We start from the raw sequence: 18,847 nt of genomic DNA on the forward strand, positions 1-18,847 counted from the left end.
GGCTCCAGGCAGGAAGCCTCTTAGAAAAATGTTGCTGTGCCCAGGGAGACCATGGACCATGCCAGTGTTTCCCAACCTATGGTCAGGGGACCCCGGGGGTCCACGAAGACTCCTCAGGGGATCTGCAAGTTCCAGTTCAGAAGTGGAAACAAATCCTGAAGAGTTCCATGCGGGAACTCAAAAATTAACAACATGAGACATCATCTGTAATTGACGAATTGCATTTTTTACGTATAGATCAAAATCTATAGTACCGGAGGAAGGACCAACCAAGCAAGCAAGAAGGTCCAGCAAAAGATGGAGGCAACACCAATATCAACAAAAAAATAAAGGCAACAAAGAAAATCGCAAGAAGTCGAGTGAGTAGACGATCAAGCATTATCCATTCCCAATCTATCAGACATACAGATCAGTGGAGAAAAAAGGAACATACTGTGTTTGGGTTTATTGTACTGCCCACAAAGTAACTTTGATTATGTCCAAACATATGTGGATCTTAAGAAATTTTATTTCACTCAGGTTGAGTTAAAAAAAAACAAAGTGAACACTTGTTCTGACGGTAATAGAAACCTGCAGGTGTCAGACACGAGATTGATGATGGAACCTCACAATTTGAAGAATGAGGCCAAAGGCATCCAAGAAGAAATAACTGAGGACGCCATCATTTCTGCCTTGAATCCTGTAGTTGATGCAGAGGCAGTGATGCATTTTAAACCTCCTTTCCCTTTTGTTCCTAATCTTCCTAAGGATGAACTTGATCTGTTTTCAGACTTAGTTTCACAAGAAATTAAGAACTTATATTTGACCACAAGGAAAGAAAGATCCAAGCACTCTGTGGACATAATTACCTATGACAATCTAATAACAAAAGTACAATCTAATGCTGACGTAGTTGTGAGGAGTGTTGACAAGAGTGGATATATTGTTTTGTGGCTGCTTACTGTGCACATGGAAGAAGCTTTGCTTCAACTTGAAGACACAAGTTGTTATGCGAAAACGTCAATCCAAATAGCAAGACAAGTCAAATAGGCATACCATATGGAGCTTCTAGAGTGGCACAACAATGGACTCCTCTCACAGGATGAATACTTGTATCTTAGGAATTACAATCTGAAACTACCAATTCTGTAACTAATTTGAAGATACATAAAGATGCTAAAAAGCATCCTGGCTGTGCAATTATTTCAGCCACTAATAGTCTGTTTAAAAACGCTTCCAAATATGTTGATTTTTTTTACAGGGATATGGCAGATATTTACCATCTTTTATTCAAGAGGCAGATACATTATGATGGTCTAAATGTCTTGCAATATTTTCTGAATGTGAGCCTCTGGCATTGTTCAAACATATGAATATGCTGCTTAGGATGGTCCAATGGTGTTCAACAACCAGGTATACAAGCAACTGAGGGGAATGGTAAAGGGCACCTGATTCGCCCCAGCAATCCTAATTTGCATATGACCTGGTGGGATGCTTAGGTGCTCAGAGCAGACTTCTCAGAAGAATGAAACAACAAGGTTATACTACGGACCAGGTTTATAGATGACCTGTTTATTATCTAGAAGGGGTCCTAAGAGAGTGCCACTGAGTTTGTTGACAGAATTAACCAAAAAACTTTGAATTTACATTTTACAGGCACCATCAGTGATACCAAGGTAGTGTTTCTAGGCCTGGAATCTATGTAAACAATCAGAAACTGCAGAACAGAATGTACAGAAATCCTACTGCGGGTAACACTGCTCTTCATGCTGACAGTTTCTATCTGGTTAATTTAATACACAGTATTCCATATGGTGAGGCACTTTGCACCCATGGAACCTGTAGTGAGGGACCAGAATTCCAACATGCCCTTGATCAGTTAGCTCAGAGGTCCCAGGTAAGAGGCTACACAGAGGATGTTATTCAGAATTCATTTTATAGAGCCAAAAGCCGTAACATGGAGCACATGCTCTTTAGAAATACTAAACATAAGAACAAGGAACTCACACAAATGAGATTTATCAATCAGTACTGTCTAAAGCAGGTGCCATTAGAAAAGTCCTCAACAAGCACTGGCACTTAGTTTAAAATGACCCCCTCATAGGTTCTTCTCTCCTGCCTAGATTAGGCTATACCTTCAAGAAAGCGAAATCCATGAGAGATGATTTAGTTAAGACGGATCCTACTGCCTCCACTGACAACTGGCTTTGAAAAAGCAGAAGGCATCGCAAGTGCAACATTTGCAAAGTGTGTGAATGTGGGAGAAGCAAGATCCCCTTTAAATCCTCTCTAGAAGGCTCGCTATAAAAGATAAGAGGTGCATACATGTGTAAAACAGAGTTAGCAGTAAATGCATTGGAATGCCCACGTGGGCTCCAGTATATGGGCAGCACCAAGAATGCCATTCACAACCATGTCCTTCAGCATATGAGGGTCATAAAACACCAAGACAGAGCTTACTCTGTAGTGAGGCACTTTGCAGATGTTTATAATAGCAAAGTTTCTGACTTGAAATACAATGTCATTGACACCGTTGCAAGAAACAAAGGGAGGTGACAGGGAGAGACAGCTAAGGAGATTGAAATCTAGATACATTCTTAGACTTGATATAAAGGTCCCTACTGGCCTTAATATGGATGAGGAGCTTTACATACAGCTGTAGGGTCTCCTGTCAACATCAGGGCAGTGCACGCTCTAGGGGGGACTAGAATGCAAAAACCTAACAATTTCAAGCTAACATAATTTATGCATTGTGCTGATATGATGTTGTTTAACCTTTTGCATTGCAGAGTTTAATCTTGAAGACCTATGTTCAGCATGCATATAAATACTGTTCACATGTAATGTACTGCTGCAGGCTTTCAGACTGTGTCAGTGTGTGGTCCCCTTCCAGGGCCTTCTAGAAGCTTTCCCTGCAGCATGCCTGGGTGTGGTTTATGGGCTGGGCCAAGACTCTATATAAGGGAGCCAGCCCAGCTCCAAGTGCTCACTATTCAGAGGTCCCGGTGCAGAGCAGCAGCAACTTCCTGAGCTCCTGTTCCGGTGGCCTACTTTGATCCTCCAGGCCATGCCCTTTCCACTTAGTTGGTGATCCTTGATCAGGGCGGTAAGACGGAGGTCGGGCTGGGCCCCCGATCCCGTTATCGAAGACTTTCGAGTTCTTGGGCCTAATTTTGCATGATACACAACTTTACTCTTGTGCTTGTGAATGTGTGCTTCATGGCATTTAAATGCTGATACAAGAATCGGCAAGACGCGCGATTCTTTGCTTGTGTGTAACTCTTGATATTCATTGTGTGCTACCATTTTATGGCATTTACAAGGTAGCATTGGAATCGGCAAGACGCGCGATTCATTTCTCGTGCTTTAACCCTTGATATTCATTGTACGCTACCATTTCTTGGCAGTTAAATGGTGGCATTCGAATCGGCAAGATGCACGATTCGTTTCTCGTGCTTTAATCCTTGATATTCATTGTGCGCTACAATTCCTTGGCAGTTACATGGTGGCATTCAAATCAGCGAGATGCGCAATTCTTTTCTCGTGCTTTAACCCGTGATGTTCATTGTGCACAACAATTTCTTGGCAGTTACATGGTGGCATTCGAATCAGCAAGACGTGCGATTCATTTCTCGTGCTTTAACCCCTGATGTTCATTGTGTGCTACCATTTTTTGGCAGTTACATGGTGGCATTCGAATCTGCAAGATGCGCAATTCATTTCCTGTGTGTAATTCATGTTATTCATTGTACGCTACCATTTCCTGACATTCATATGGTGACATTCGAATCGCAAAGCCGCACAATTCCTTTTCTGTGTTTAAAATTACGGTGTTCATTATGCAGTACCATTTTAAGGCATTTGCTTGGTGGCTTTCGAGTTGGCAAGATGCATGATTTATTTCTCAAGTCTAATTTGTGTTATTCATGGTTCACAATCATTTTATGGTATTTACAACGCAAGTAAAGATCTGCAATGTGCACAATTCATGTTCCGGCAATTTGAGAGAACAAGAAAGCTAGAGTTCTAGATGTAATGTTGTGTTGTACATAATATGTTTCTCAAACACGATTCATGTGATGGTTTAGAGATCATTCGGATTGTTTCCTGTTCCTCATGCAAAGGATAATACTTGAATTTGAAAGCTGTATTTAACCTTTCTTGATTCCCTCACATATCCAGTCATCTTGAAGCCTAGTCATTTTAAGTCTATGCTTGGATTGTCCATGTCTTCAGAATGACAATGCTTAGAGTCATAGCCTAGTATTGATTCATATGATATAATCTTGATATTGTGTGTTTTAACCTTTTTGCTTCCTACAGGTCTCCTTCCCAGCTGTTCCCTTCCTAATCCCCTTTTCCCCACTTGGACTCTCTTAGACTCTGTGACAAATTCTAATCAGAGTATTGGAGCTGTCTTGTGGTGGAAGTGTTGGGAACGTGCACAGACTCCGAGGATCTGGTGACTCTGCATAAGAAGAATCTTTCCTGGATTTCAGGTTTACAGTTAGCTACACTGTGGCTGGGGGGTGTTTAGGGAAAGCTTTTGTGTGTGTATTTAGACAGTTTTATTTGGGTTGCCTTTTTTCATTTATTCGTGAGTTCATTTTTCAGAAATTGAGATACACTGTCCAGCCGAATACATACTTATGTATAAGAACATAAATCTCTTGTGAGGACTGTATTCTACAAACTATTTGTGAATAGCATTGACATGATAGGTCCACTTGGACTAAATTCTTTTTCTTCTTTGGCTGTTCTTGGCATTCACTTATGCTTTGATTGGTCAGGTTTGTGAGGCCAGTATAAATTGATTTACAGTGGTGCTATGCAGTACAATTGGGTAAATATATAGCTTACTTGGGCACAATTGTGAGGTACTGTTTTTATTCTATTTGCATTTAAGCACAGTATTTATTTTTTTGAGTGTTTTCTGTTATTTAACTATTATTGAAACAACAGCTGCTGCATATAGGGACATACCTATGAGTCAGCATGTGAAAACGTATAGCTTGATGGAGTTTGCTCGAATGTGATCAAGGCCTTCAGGGCCGAAACGTGTCATTTTTGACATTGTTCCCCAATTAACCATTGCTGCAGTCTACCAGGAAGTCTCTGTGTCTGACTGCTTTCTTGTTTTGGCTGGATGTTGTGTGGAATAAATAAAGTGGCTAAATGTACAATTCAATTTTTTTAAACATACTATAAATATCAAGGAATTTGAAACTGGAGTCTAAAAAATAAGTTAGTATTCTTAGATTGATTTATGGGAGCAGTGCAGGTGCATCAAACAGAATATAGTACGGATGATCTGTGGCTTCATTTGACAACAGAAAAGTTTCAACATTCATATTTTTATTTATATTTATTTGCAAATGAGATAAAATGTTTTATCATTTATATATGTGTTCGATGAATGCTTGTTTTTGTATTTTTTGTGTATGTTTTAGCAGTTGAAATTATCGACTATGTTTAGTAATGAATCAGTGGATGGGGGGTCCCCTGATTCCAATATTTATTCAGTGGGGTGGGGCAGGTTCCAGTAATGATAAAGTGGAAGTCCAAAGATGTCAAAAAGTTAATAACCACGCCCCATACCAATGCCTCTCCAGACCATCCAGACTTTTGCACAGTCTGAAGAGGATTCTTTCAGCTCCTTCCCATTCAGCCGCCCAATGTCACCCAACCTCAAAAGGGATGAGATGGCCACACCCACATTCTGGAACTAATGGTTCGGGAAAACAAAGTTGCTGCGTTACAAGGGTGACCAGCAACCGTGGGAGTAAATTGAGGAAGTAAAGTTAAACTAACGTGTTCAGGCACTAGGTTTCCCACACTACCATAATTGTGAATGTTGAAGGGGACAATATCTTAAAAATCAGCAATCACATTTATCATTTCTCAGCATGCCTTGGAATGAAAATCACTTTACAGGAAAACCACCATTTCTGGTAAAGTTCTATTTAATGCAGCTTCAGGGATGCATGAGGGGTTTGATCAAATCCTCACAAGAATAGGACATTTAGGAGTTGATAGCTCAGCAATCACTGCATGGTTTTTTATGTAATTTGGACCTTTCAGCTTAGCTTTGCTGCATATAGCTACATCACTGGCATACATAGATAGAGAAAGGGAGGACCAAGGCCAACTCGAGGTTTAGTGGGTGGAAAGTAGGGGCACACTGGACCTTCCCTCGAGCTCACATATTGTAAATGGTGCTTCCAGACCTTCATGTTAAAAGGTGGACACTTCATGTTGCAGTCCAGAAACCTATTTACCAGTGCCTCATAATGAGTGAGTCTACATTTTGAAGTTTCAAACACCTGCAGGTTAAACATCCAATATTTAAAACTGAGGACTGCTGCTAGGTAGAACCAATTTCCCAACAAATAGCATGACATCCCACAACATAACTGAGCCGTCAGAGTCACTGGCTCCAATATGTTCCTTTTGGGGCTTTCAGACAGTATACTATAAAATAAATGCATGTTTGTGGTTTGTGTCTCAAATGCTACTGTAAAACTGTGTACCAAAAGGCCTTCACCCAATCAGGATTTAAGGTCTCTAAATTTCATGGCGGAGGAAGGGTGTAGAGATACAAAAAATCTAAATAAACACAATATTCTTCAAGTGCCCTAATGGCTAATAGGTTGTTTTCTGATTATGGAATAATATACTGCCAATAGGACAGTGCAGTAAATACCTCATCTTTCATCTACCTTTTGCTTTGGAATCAAGGTAAATTGCTCACAGGTCAATTTTATTTCCTCCTCTCCTTAGACTTTATATAAAACCACTGCCAATCTACTCTTAAGGCCAGATATATGCTGGCCATGAGCCATTCCAATGCTACATTAGTGTCATATTTTTTACGTTAATGTTGAGTTGGAAAGGGAATAACACAGTGCCATGTTTACAAAGTGGTGCAATGCTTGCATTGCACCAATTTTTAACCCCTTGCGCAACATTATGCCTGCACCAGGCATAATTTATGCAATGGGGGCATTCCTGCGCTAGGGGGACAGAAAAATGGGGCAAAGGAATCTATGAGATTCCTTTGCGCCATTATTATCTGCATTTTTAAAGCCTGCTAAGTGCAGGCATTAAAAAGAGGTTCCCATTGATTACAATGGGCCTCTGGGTGCTTTGCGGGATTAGTGTAATAGTTTTTTATGCTAATTCTGCAAAGCGTCAAAAATGATGATGCTAGTCAAACTAACAACCACAATGGTGCGCTTTATTTTAAATATGGCGCTACCATGGTGGAGTTGGGGGGGCGCTAAGGGGCGCAAGAAAAGTGGCACTGAGCTAGGTGCAACGCCACTTTTCATAAATCTGCCCCTTAGTGTCTCAACCGACCAGTACGACTTTGACTCGCCATCTACAAGTATGTCAGCAGACAACATTCAATGCGTGAAAGAACTGCTCTAACTTCACTGAAATTTAAGAAACAACCAGTGCAACTGCTCGTATCCTCATCAATTTGTCCGCAGGAAAGTATCATGCCACTTTTAGAGACCACAATGACGTGGCCATTTTTATTCACTTTGATAAATTCTATAACATACTGTTTTGTGCAGTAGTCTGATATTTCACCTGCCTAAGTAGGAATTGAAAATGAATATTAAAGGGGCTCACCACATATTGGGTCATATACTTACATGTTGTACATTGATACATCCCCTGTTAATAAATCTTTTACTAGCAAATGAGATACCTTTTCAGGCAGGAAAGAGGCTCTGGAAAGTAGAGCTCACACAATTCCTAAATGGTTCTCAGTTTAGTATTAGCTAATCCGTGCGATCATTCACATATATACTTTATTTTAAGAGGAGTTTCAAAATTACTAAATATTTAACATTGATCAGCAATGATTAATCCTGCCCATCTCAGATATATATTGCCTCTCTGGCTGCATGGTGGAGTTGGCAATTTCACAGCGACATATTCCCCTGTCCAGTAACCACAAAATAATGTCCAACGGGTACCTCGTGTATTTCATGAAGTGAAGTACTGCTGCTTATGGGGAAAAGTACCAGGATCCGAAATTGAAGTGGTGTAAAAGGTTAGGTGACATCTGGCAGTCTAGGTTTAGTAAATACTAAAACAAAAAAACAGTTTGGACGCAAAAAAAAAAAAAATTTGGATACCTCTCCATATCCTGTTTGCCATCTGACCCTGGACTAGAAATTCAGGGGGATCTACTCAGGGCTGGACTGGGAACCCAAAGCAGCCCTAGCAATTTTGTCAGACTAGCCCCAAGGCCGGGTTTTTTTTTTGGGAGGGGAGGGAAGTGGTGGGTGGAGGAGGGAGGCTGCAGGGGTGGGGAGAAAGAGTGTGAAGCATTGCTGCTTCTGTTCCTGGGGGCTGAGTTTGCAGCACTGCTGCAATACCATACCCCAGGAACAAACCAGCCCCCACCAGTTCAAAACCAACATCTACCCTTCCAGCCCACTGGGAAAACGCCCAATGCCTCCTATGGCCAGTCCGGCCGTGGTTCTACTGCACCTCCAGCACCCCTAGTTCAAGAGTCTTACTGTCAAGAGTGAACTGTCTCATCTTTAGTTTCTGCACATTCAGCTATGACAGTACTGGGTAGTGTCATAATGGCTCTGCGCAGAGCTGAGTTCCGGTTTTCTTTGCACTTTGAGGTGTCTGAACTTCAACCATATAACTCAGAATTTCTCTGAGATAATGCTTGAACTGTAGACAGGATAAGCCAGATTTTGTTAAATAATTAACGGAGAATGCTTTAATTACACGAGTTTTCCAGCTTTTTATAAACCGCAATTCATTTGGCCTAAATTCTGTGGGTTTAACTTCAGGGAGTTTGAACGATACTGCTAAATCTTGCGGTTGAATTTCATCCAAGTTTTATATAGAACCTTCTAGTCAGGTTTTGAACTTCTTATTTATTACCAGTTTGTTGATGGGACGCAGCTTTTGCTATCATTGTTTGAACTTATTGGTCCTCATTTATTAAAAAGTGTCGCAGCGTGGTGCTGTGCCAAAATGTGGCAGCGCCACGCTGTGTCACTTCAGAAATGCAGGGATGTGCCATATTTAAAACAATACGGCACACCCCTCCCTGTGTTTGCCCTAGCACTGAAACTAAAATTTGCTGCCTAACACCAACGCAAGCACCCTTGCAGTATAGTGCAAAGGTGCCTGCGTTGCAGGGACTGATTGTTTATGTGCAGGAAGGTGTCCCTTCCAGCATATAAACAATGTTTAATGGCGATTTGCTGTTCCTATGTGTGCTGACCAATAGAGTACCAATCGTCAATAGGGGCACCTTCCTGCACATAAACAATCATTAATGGTCTTTTGTTCTTCCAATGGGTGCAGCAGAATGCAGCACACATAGGAAAAGCAAAAACTAGGAGAAATAAAAGTATTCCCACCATAGCACCATCCCAACGCCACCCCTGGGGTTGCTTTAGTTTTTGGCCCTGCCTCAGGTTTACGATTCCTCGTAAATCTGGGGCAGTGTCAATATGCAATGGGTGTTGCGGAACACCCATAGCAACACACCCATTGCACGTCCCTCTGGCTCTATGTTTATAAGGGCGGTGTTAAGCCACGCAAAGTGGCTTAACACATCCTTGTAAATATGGAAAAGGGCACAACGCCACTGGAGCTTCACTAAAAGTGATGCTCCGGTGGCGTTAGGGGTTTGTAAATAAACCCCATTCTTTTGTAGTATTTCTTTTTTTTAAAAAGCCCTGATTTCAGTCTTGCCAATCTGAGTAAGTTAAAAATGGAAAAATAAAACTCCTAGCTGCTGGTTGGATTTGTTAAATTTATGCAGCGTGAAAAAAGTATGCTTATGTGAATAATGATTCAACTAGCGGTAATGCAATTGCCGGGGTATGGGGGGTGTAAAACTAGTGTTATGCATTTTTGTGGCCATAGAATAGAGTGAAGATGTTTCCATAAACATATGTCTTTTCCATGACTACAAGGTTTGCCATTTTTTTAGCCATGTGAACAAACCATATATGAAATTAAATGACTGGCAAATGGGGTAGCTGTTCATAGTGAGTTAATGAGGTTTGATTGACAGAAGCCTCAATTCAGGAAGACTCTTGGTATTTTTTGATACACGTTTTTTTTTCAAAAATGTTATTTTGTAAGAGGAGAAATAGAACCCTAATAGCAAATATGGCACTTACTTTGAATGCCCGGGTAAAGCATCATGTACAACAGCCCATAGCGTAGAGTTGTGGAAGTGGTCTCTGTACCCGCTGAAAACATGTCACTCACTGTGAAGAGGAGATTCAGGTCATTGAAACTGCTTTGGGGGTCGCCTTTGGCCTGGAAGTACGTTAACAAAGACATAATTAATTGAAAGTGTAGAGTTGTTATAAATAATGATTTACCTTACATGATGGAGAGAATCAGTAACAGTGAGCACACTACGGTAAAAGATGTGCCAATCGTATCAGTGCTGAGAACTTTTGCTACTTCTGATACTTATTGCATAACAGAGGTCCTTATGAAAAACAAACAGAGCTGTGTGACCTACTATAAGATGTATAAGCGTCAAGGTCAATGGGTTCATACTTAGGTGGCCACACAGCAAAAACAGGCACTTTTACAGTCATGCAATTTTGGACAGCCAGGTTGCTGCTGGGGTTTGGCCTTAAGTAAACTGTGACACTCACTACAAAGTCAAAAGAATCTCTGCTACAAAGCCACTAACCCTTTCTGAAAAAAGGCTCGTCTGTGTGTTCTTCCACCTTTGTTACATATCCTAATTTTCATTTACTACTTTATGCTGTTATCTGTGATGTACCTTGGAAAGAGAAGGACCAGATTGCAGATTTCCCCCGCTATCCTTACCCTTTATTGTCAGGATCACTTCTTAAGCACCAATCCTATAGCTAGATGAGGGTGTTGCAAGCAGCCAACATTACACAAAGTTTCTTATGAAAAATGAAGGAGTCCTTGAAAACAAAAATAAGAGATTGTTTGGATTAAGATAGAGATCTAGAATTTTCTCATTTGGACTGAGAAAGAATAGTCTATGAGCTGAGTAGATATGATGCATGGAACGTCAACCTGTAAGAAGGTGGTCAGATGAAGGCTTCATCCATGACTGAGGTTCAGGATCTTTAATTAGAGGAATATTGGTCTGATTCCTTGAAGGTTTTTTGCATTATGCACAATAATTTGAATGTGATGGGACATGCATAGTCAGGCGCCCTGGGCTAATGTGATTCCTGGGCTTAAGGTGTAGTATTTGTATGTCTTCTGAATTTTGCAACCACTTTGATTTATTTTAGAGGAATTTGGGCATTCCTAAATAAAGTCTATTTACATAATCTGAGCAAAAAACTACCCGGGCCTCTGTGGCATGGGCTCTGTATAGGAATGCTAGATAGAGGGATATTTGCACATTGTTTTAGTTCACCGTTGCTTTAAGGTACAAGATTAAGGCCTGTATCTAGTTTGCTTCCCAGGTTATTTGCTGTACCCCTTGAGGGAGGTGTTTGTCCTACATCTAAAGGTCAGACTGATATTTCTTGTGTTGATGTTAAGTTTCCACTTTTTTGCGTTTAATTCTGACCCAAGAGGAGTTAACATGGTTACTGTCATCCAACCTTTTAAGACTATCGGGTAAGGTGTATGCGTGAAGGTCAAGGGGTCCTTTAAATCCTGCAATCTGAAGATGATTTGTGTCTGATCTGCATAATTGGGACAAGAATGACACAAATATTGACTCGATCTACACAGGCGTCTGAGCTAGATAGTGAATGGAAGATGCAAGAACAGTAGTGCCATGGGGAATACTGGTGTCACAGTGGTAGTGTTTGAGGGGAGATGGTAGGGATATGATGAGATTCCTGTTTGATAGAAGGTAAGGATTCAAATCCAATGCATTTTTGTGACTATCTACACCCTGAGGGTAGTAGCATTGGTTGACAAATTGTATCAAATGCAACAGAGGCATCTATCAAAATCAGAGTGTTTGTCTCATTTTATCTTTCTATGTTCGCACTATATCCATTCTAGATATTTGTATATGTTTTGTTCCTCTGCATTGGCAGTAACTGGCCTCCATTTGCTATTGATTTCATGATGGATGGGTTGTTTGTAGACTTTTTAGAGGAGTTTTTATGAATGAGCCCTTGCATTAATTTGCATTGGTAGTAGTTGTAAATTAGGGCTTGATTATAATCATGCAGCTTTTGTAAGGGACTTCAACAACAGGATTCCCTTGAAGTTTGCATGGACATAGGTAGGGTAAGGATATAGAGTTTATATTGTACGAAATAAAACTAGATCCCTAAAAGGAAGTTCCAACATGGGTGAGAAAGCCTTTATGGTGCTTGATTTAGTTGCCTGGAATAGTCAGTGTGACTGAGACTATAAGCTGTTCCGGATCATCTTTAAGGACTGTAGAGTGCATAGCTCTTTGGTCTTTCCTGCAAAATAGGAGAGCAGCGTATGACTGTTTATGGGGGAGCCATCCCATTTGCTCATGCTGGCAGCTTGCTCTATTAGCTCTGTAGATGCGCAGTAGGCAGGTGAATCAATTTCTTCGGTCTTTGTCTCTTTATTGCTCCTTACACATTTAAATGCTCTGATAATAGCACTGAACCAGGGATGTGTTAGGTTAAGTTCCCCAAGGTAGATAATCAAAGGGGTCACAAAGTTGTAAAAGAGGAGAGAAAGTCTCTAATGATCAACACTCAAGGTACGCAGTGTGCAATAGAAAGTAGGGGGTCATGTAAATGGCTTGACTCTCTGGGCAGCCATGGGTCTGAAGTCAATGACTTACTTAATTCAAGCCAGGCTGTATGTGGTGTCTAGATGCAGTGAAACACTGCCATGGAATTCGCAATAAAATATAACTGTCCTACCAAGGGTTGTAGGTTCACAACACTTTTTATAATAACTCAAATAAAGCTCCAGATTTATATTGCACAAAATGGTTTTAGTCCTAGGCAAACACAATACATAACATACAACATTACAATATAAATGTTGTATTGTAAGGATCAGTGGGTCCAATAAGACCTGATAAAGACATTACAGTTGTTAAAAACAGGGCCCCTGGCTAAACATGCTAATCTATGCTTGTGCAGTTGTAAAGTTTGCAAATGCTAATACACATAACCCCTGGAAGGAGCCTTCACCAACCTCGAACAGGGAAAGCACAGCACAATCTTGCATTTGCTAATGGCTATAGATTTGAACGCTAAAGTGTATGGACAACGTTTCTCAAACAAAAGGTTATAAGACCTTCCAGCCAAATTACGACACTTTGTGCATCATTTTAAGCTACTTAAAAGTGTGTGCAGACCTAGGTGTTCGAAACATAAGATAACAATACAACATAACAGCAACAACAATATTTCAAATACCTCCAAAGGAGAGAGACATCATCCTGGAGCTTAAACTCCTACAAAGAGTGCAGTGAAGACATGCCAATGTTGTTGTACCACAAAGTACACTGGGGTAATCGTCCAAGAGCTCATCTGGTTCTGGGTAGACTATAAAGGTCCCTGGTTACAGGGAGGTAGCTAAACAACGGCATGGTGAACTGCTGTCACGTGCATGACCAAAGAGAGCACATGAAGAAATGGATACAATTATAATAGGTTATGCTTATAGGGATATGCCTGCCAGGCTGAATCACCACTGTCTCAACATTCCCCATACTTAAACAAAGCAAACACATCTGGTAACATAACATAAAGGTGGGTTCATCCTCCAGTAAAAAGCCAATCCATGTCACAGTGCATCTCTTACCTTCTCCACTTCCTCCAAAAATGCATCAATGAAGTCCCTCTTCAAGTTAGGGTCCCAGCTCTCCTTATGCTCCGCGATGATGCCTTTCAGAAAGTCAAAGAGATTTTCCTGAGCCCTGAACATTTTCTGCCCCACACCAGGGATATGGACTAATGCAGGGATCACATTCGCCAACTGAAGGACAGTATAAGAAGAGTGACTTTAAAATAGAGCTTCTTCAGTGTACAGTACTATTATCACTGCATACTAATGACCATGACTGGGGTTGTCATAAAAGGTGAGTCAATGCCTTCTTGGGGAAGGAGAAAATAAAAAAGAAGGGCTTTCTCTATTTTGATGGATATTTATGAAAGCAAAGAGAGCTTCTAGTTAGAAGAACGTAAAATGGTCACAATGGAGTCGCTCTGATGAATAGTTTGTACATGTCACACCTAGCTATACCTATTTTCTCTACCCAAATCTCATGAGAAATACATTCCACAGCCAATTCCTAAAAACTATTGTGAAAATCTTAAACATTTGAGGATACTGTATAAATAGTCTCTAAAGATGCACCACCAACATTCAGGTAAACCACTCTCAGCGAAATGATCCCTAGTTCTCTCCCAAAATATGAACAAGGGCAGGCTGGCTTGGAACTCTCATGAAGTAATTAAAGTAGCTGGGTTTTGCTGATCGAAATTGCTGATCTAAGAGTCAGGCTAAAAAGATATGTAAATAAGTCTGGAAAACAAAATAATTCTCACATGGCGAAGTGCCATGCATGTGAGTGACAGCCAAGCATTGCATAGAGATGGCCAAAAGGCTTGAAGTTGCCCACTAGTAGTGCCTAGCTGGTGCATTCACCATGGGTGGTTGGTTTACATGAGAACTCATGTAAACAAAATGTGTTTACATGAGAACTCATGTAAAAAAACCACCCAACAACATCAACATAACAAAAAAAGTAACTAGCTAATAAAAGTAGTGATGCTGAGACTACACTCATGGCTACATTTCTTCACAAAATTCACATATTATATCCCTGTTTCATCTTCTAGCATATAGGCCTTTTGAAAGCCCAGTCCTTCCCAGGTTTGATTTTGGGAAATACCATGAGACAAAACTTGTATTGTGCAAGTCTGACCCAATATGGAGCACCTAGTATTTTTCTGAATCCTCCTTGTCAATAGAATACTGTAACCAAAAGGCACAGGCAACATTAGTGTATTCTAAGAGGCAGAAATATAAATGGAAATACATGCAGCAAACTAAATCCAATATGCATGTGTCTCCTCATGAGCTCAGATTACAAAAACAGTTGGAGTCCTGGCGCATTTAGATTCCAATTTATTAAGGTCCTCATTACAACCCTGCCGGTAAATCCTGCTTTCCGCCATGCAGAAGACCGCCAACATAATGTTGCGCCAGCGGAATTCTGCTACAGGTATTACAATTCACAGCTCGGAATCCACCACAATACAGACACCCACACAAGTCCGCCACACCAAAGGTCAGTGATGAACTGGCGATACCAAAACCTACACCGTCACGCCAACAGGAATAAGCCCACACTATCACGACCCACAAATCAACGTGGCGGTCTTTCAACTGTGGTATTCCATTGGCGGTACACAGCGCTGCGCTCAAAGTACACACACATTTACAAAACACAACCACATTGGACAATTCAAAATACACACATACACACACCACACCAACACACCCAATACAATATAAAACACACACCCACATCACCCACAAACCCTTACAACCAAAATTCTGAAAGAAGGCCAGAGAGAGAGAGAGACTACCTAACACAACCCCAGCATCCACAGAAACACAACAACATCACTCATACAAGATCCACGCACCTCAAACAACACACACCAACACATCCCCTCACACATCACAACAGACACCACCTCACACATCACCCACACCACATCATGGCACCTCAAAGACACCCCAGGTTGTCTGAGGAGGAGCTCAGGGTCATGGTGGAGGAAATCGTCCGGCTAGAGCCACAGCTATTCGGATCACATGTGCAGCAGACCTCCATTGCAAGGAAGATGGAGCTATGGTGGAGAATTGGCGACAGGGTCAACGCAGTGGGACAGCATCCAAGAACACGGGATGACATCAGAAAGAAGTGGAACGATCTACGGGGGAAGGTATGTTCTGTGGTCTTCAGACACCAGATTGCTGTACAGAGGACTGGCGGTGGACGCCCACCTCCTCCCCCACAACTAACAACATGGGAGGAGCAAGTCTTGGTGATCATGCATCCTGAGGGCCTCGCAGGAGTAGCAGGAGGACTGGACTCTGGTAAGGCAAATCTTTACTACTTCATCCCCCCCACCCCACCTGCATGCCATCACATACTCCCATCCTCACCCTCACACCCATCACCCCAACAACCCAAAGATACCCCACTAACACAACCCACACATCCCAAATTCAAGCCCTGCATGTAACACCAATGCATGGACACCCATCACCAAAGCATGTCCAGTAGAGAGACTCACTCATGCCCCAAAAGCACCAATCACACAAGGGACAAAGCAGTATTGCAAGCACAGGAGTAGAGGGTAACTCACCCATTGCACATAATGGCACACACAGATACAATAACTATGCACTTACACCCCAACAGGACCCATACCCAACGTCACTGGACAGGAGGTGCCTGACATATCCAGTCCCGCCACAGAAGAGACCCACAGTGACTACACCAGCTCTGCACACCTGGATCAAGATGACCAGCCCGGCCCATCAGGGACCTCGGGACAGTCGGTTACCCTGACACAGTAACAAACCACTACTGAACCTCCCGCCTCAGGAAACACCAGCACAGCACCCACCCAGCAGGCCCATCCCTCTGTCCCCAGGACACGTCAGTCAGCAGTGTGCCCACCACTACAGGGAACCCAGGCAACCCCACTAACACAGGACGATCAGGGACCTGCGGGCAGTGGCAGGGGGCACACGATTCAGGAGACAGAGGCACAGGACAACAGGGAAGCTGGGAGGACAGCTGTTCAATGGGGGAGGACAGGCCCAGGGAACCCACTCTCCACGAGGCACTCTCCAACATCAGGGGAGCTTACCACCATTCCCAGGAGACCATGGGCACGGTACTGGCCAAGTTTCAGGAGACCTAGTGGCTGCAGGAGGAACACTACCTGGGGATCAGGGAGGACTTGAAGTCCATCAACACCACCCTAGTTGCAGGGGTGCTGGCAGAACTTCTCAACACCAGGAGGGACACGGGCCCCTGACACTAGCGTGGACGATGAACAGCCCCCCACCTCCGAAGGCGCTAGTGGACAGGAGGCACCGCCACAGGAACAACAGGCCACCAGCACCCCACACCGTGCAGATGGAGAACCACCCTGCAAATGGTCCCTGAGATCCAGGAACAAGACAGAGAACATTGCCAAGACCCCGGCCAGGAAATAAGACCCCCCTGAATGTCACCCTTCTGTCCCACTTTGTCACCCTGTCCACCTTAAACTGCCATTGTTCCACTTCCTATGCCCCATTGGACAATGCACCTGTGAAACAAATAGACTGGACTCTGCCATGGACATTCCTCCACCATCACCCCAGCCCATTTCACACGCCCCTCCACTTATTTCCACAGAAATAAAGACACTTGAATCACAAAACAATCTGGAGTCTGTCTGTACTTTCACTAATGTGTAATTGCAAAACCTCTGGAATATAGCAATGTCAATGTACTTGTTCACAAACCAATATAACACAGCTGTAGGCCAGCAGAAAACATAGCAGAGGGCACAAAGTGGGAGCCAGATCTGTGAAATGGAAAGGCAAAGTAACAAGTCAGGGTCCATACACTGAGTGAATATGACAGACTTATGCTAGCTCCAACAATAGTATGAGATGTGGGAAGCAGTTACATCTTCTTACCTGTGTCTCACTGGAAGTATTGCATTATGATGTTGTTTCGGTTGTCGACATCTTCTTCTGCCTCCTCTTTTTCACTTTCCACAGGCTCCAAAGCTGCCACAAGACCACCATCTGGCCCATCCTCCTGCACAAAAGGCACCTGGCGTCGCAAAGCCAGGTTGTGCAGCATACAGCATGCCACGATGATCTGGCACACCTTCTTCAGTGAGTAGTATAGGGATCCACCTGTCAGATGGAGGCACCGGAATCTGGCCTTCAGGAGGCTGAAGGTGCATTCTATAATCCTCCTAGTTCACCCATGTGCCTCATTGTAGCATTCCTCTGCCCTTATCCTGGGATTCCTCACTGGGGTCAGTAGCCATGACAGGTTGGGGTAACCAGAGTCACCTGCAAATGTCGAGGGACAACTGTTAGACGCACACTAACCCTTAGGGACAACCCCATACCCAGACACCAATGTCAACTTTGTTGGGACCTTGGCCTCACCTAATAGCCACACACGGTGCCTCAGGAGTTGCCCCATCACATAAGGGATGCTGCTATTCCTCAAAATGTAAGTGTCATGCACTGAGCCAGGATACTTGGCATTCACATGGGAGATGTACTGGTCTGCCAAACACACCATCTGCACATTCATCGAATGGTAGCTTTTCCGGTTTCTGTACACCTATTCATTCTTGCGGGGGGAACAAATGCCACATGTGTACCATCAATGGCACCAATGATGTTAGGGATATGTCTCAGGGCATAGAAGTCACCTTTCACTGTGTGCAAATCCTCCATTTGAGGGAAAACGATGTAGCTGCGCATGTGCTTCAGCAGGGCAACACGTTAGAGAACATTGGATGGGACATTCCCGATGCCATGGCCACTGTTGTTTGAAAAGACCCACTGGCCAGGAAATGGAGTAGAGACAGAACCTGCACTAGAGGGGGAAATCCTGTGGGATGGCGGATAGCTGAAATCTGGTCTGGCTCACAGTTCCAGTATTGTTGCACGATCAAGTCTGTATGTGATAATGATGTGTCTCTCTTCCATTGTCGATAGGTCCACCAGGGGTCTGTACACCGGAGGATGCGCCATCTCATCACCTGCCCCAGCAGACGTGCCCTATGGAGGAGAACAGTGAGCAGAGGGTCATCCAACACTTAGGTATCACAATGTGTTATTTGCTAAAACGTTGGAAAATCGCAAT

General features: G+C 42.8%; 1 protein-coding gene across 1 annotated transcript in view; it reads right to left on the minus strand.

Annotated features, from left to right (window-relative positions):
- Nucleotides 1-18,847, minus strand: part of LOC138292728 (cytochrome P450 2D15-like) — a 214,649-nt gene that overhangs the window by 80,781 nt on the left and 115,021 nt on the right. The window contains exons 5-6 of the mRNA XM_069231466.1: nucleotides 13,741-13,914; nucleotides 10,155-10,296 (exon numbers count right to left, since the gene is read on the minus strand). Coding sequence (XP_069087567.1) covers nucleotides 10,155-10,296; nucleotides 13,741-13,914 — 316 coding nt within the window. The remainder of the gene's footprint in view (nucleotides 1-10,154; nucleotides 10,297-13,740; nucleotides 13,915-18,847) is intronic.

Source organism: Pleurodeles waltl, chromosome 4_2, assembly GCF_031143425.1.
Source record: "Pleurodeles waltl isolate 20211129_DDA chromosome 4_2, aPleWal1.hap1.20221129, whole genome shotgun sequence".
In the NCBI taxonomy this organism is placed as follows: Eukaryota; Metazoa; Chordata; class Amphibia; order Caudata; family Salamandridae; genus Pleurodeles; species Pleurodeles waltl.